We start from the raw sequence: 1,731 nt of genomic DNA, 5'->3' as shown, positions 1-1,731 counted from the left end.
TCATCACTATTATATTACTTGAACAACAATATAAATCGCAAGAATTTCTGAAATAATTTATTTTCCAATAAGATCTGTTATTGTGACAGGCATATGTATATATATCAAATATGATTTAAAAACAATTTGACTTTGTAATTTAATGTCTTGAAATTGGGTGTCTGTCTCTTTAAGAAGCTCCTGCTCTTTCTGAAGTCATCACATCTCTCCTCTATTAACTAACAATTTTAYCAGYATTTCACTGAGCATTAGCTCCTATAATGAGCTCAGCAGATGTGAAATTCATCCAGGTGTTTGCTAATTGATGCCAGCTAGTCTGAAGGAGCTGAAACTGCAGCCCTGAGGAGGAGCTTCGTCCTCGAAGGCGGAGCTAGGTCCAACCAGCCGTTTTGAACAGCTGAATGGTTGCCACGAGAGATTAAAGGATTTCACAGACATGGAAGAATCAAGGCAACACTCCAGGTGTGTCTTTGATGAGGGAAAGCATCATAAAGCTCAAAAATGTAAATTTTACATAATATTGCCCATTTATATGCTTACAAGTCTGATTCGATAACAGATTCTCACCCACAAACTCTGCAGAATCAGCTCAACTTCTTCCTTCTACTCAGATACCAATGGTTTCTTTTYYAATAAACATRACACTATGACACTATTTACTTTAATTCAACCATGTTTCTAATTCTCTTGACCAAATAGGGTCAGTTCTGCCTGAGACTTCAAAATTACATTTGTAATCACTGGTGGATACTTCTTCTATACAGTTTATTAGAAACAATAGAGTTGTTTTGGTTTTCTCCTGTCTGTGGGTCTTCTGCTTTAGTTTGCTGAAATTCAGGACATTTTAAGTGAAAGTCAAAGACTCAACAACCAGACTGCTTTTGAAAACGTCTAATCCGAGTCTCTGCATATGATTTCTGGAAAGGTGTGGTTCTCTCGATGTCACCAAGCAGATTGGGACCTTTGAAAACCAGAGGGTGACCCGCGGTCACGCTGGGGGTTCGGTATATTTTAGGAAGMCAAGACGGGTGTGGCAGAGCATACAGAGGACTCTGTGGTCTAAAAAGAGCCTACGAAGTTACAGCCGCAGTTTAAGCACACACACACAGAGAGAGAAAGACAGAGCAACCGGGGCGGAAAACGTAACCTCGCACAGATAGAGAACAGACTCACCTTCTGGCAGGACGCAGAGCAGGTTTCGCCGCACGTTAAGTTCCCGCAGCGCTTTGAGTCTGCCGATGTGTCGGGGGAGGGCCGTGATCTCGTTACAGCTGATGTCCTGCGGCACATAAAACAGCATTAAATTCACAACATCCTCAAAGATTTGACAAATGGGTTTTTTATAAGTAGAATRCTTAAGAATACCGGATGATATCATGAACCGTTTAACACAAGTTTTGATTTTCATATTAATCTGACAAAAGAGAATTAAAATATCCAAGTAAGAGTAAAAAACAGTATTTGGTAAAAACGTGAATCAGGTACTGAGAAACTGATTAAAAAAAACAAAAGAACATCACTTAATATTTAAAAATTACATCAGACTTACCAAACTATAAAGTTATGTGGGAATGTTGGTATTTTAAAGACCAAATTGAATATAAGTAATAAAAAACATAATTAGGAAAAAATAAATAAATAAAAAAGTCAGGCACATTTTCTGAGTCAGTTTCTTTCAATATCAAACTTAGGAGACTAACAAAAACTGCAGGTGTGTGTGTGTGTGTGTGT

General features: G+C 38.0%; 1 protein-coding gene across 1 annotated transcript in view; it reads right to left on the bottom strand.

Moving 5' to 3' along the window:
• Positions 1–1,063: 1,063 nt before the first annotated feature.
• LOC103456846 (leucine-rich repeat and calponin homology domain-containing protein 1-like) overlaps positions 1,064–1,731 on the bottom strand; it is a 33,996-nt gene continuing 33,328 nt past the window's right edge. The window contains exon 4 of the mRNA XM_008396662.2: positions 1,064–1,279. Coding sequence (XP_008394884.1) covers positions 1,079–1,279 — 201 coding nt within the window. The 3' untranslated portion in view covers positions 1,064–1,078. The remainder of the gene's footprint in view (positions 1,280–1,731) is intronic.

Source organism: Poecilia reticulata, linkage group LG2 (genome assembly GCF_000633615.1).
Source record: "Poecilia reticulata strain Guanapo linkage group LG2, Guppy_female_1.0+MT, whole genome shotgun sequence".
NCBI classification, from domain to species: domain Eukaryota; kingdom Metazoa; phylum Chordata; class Actinopteri; order Cyprinodontiformes; family Poeciliidae; genus Poecilia; species Poecilia reticulata.
This window is presented reverse-complemented; position numbering and strand designations above follow the sequence as displayed.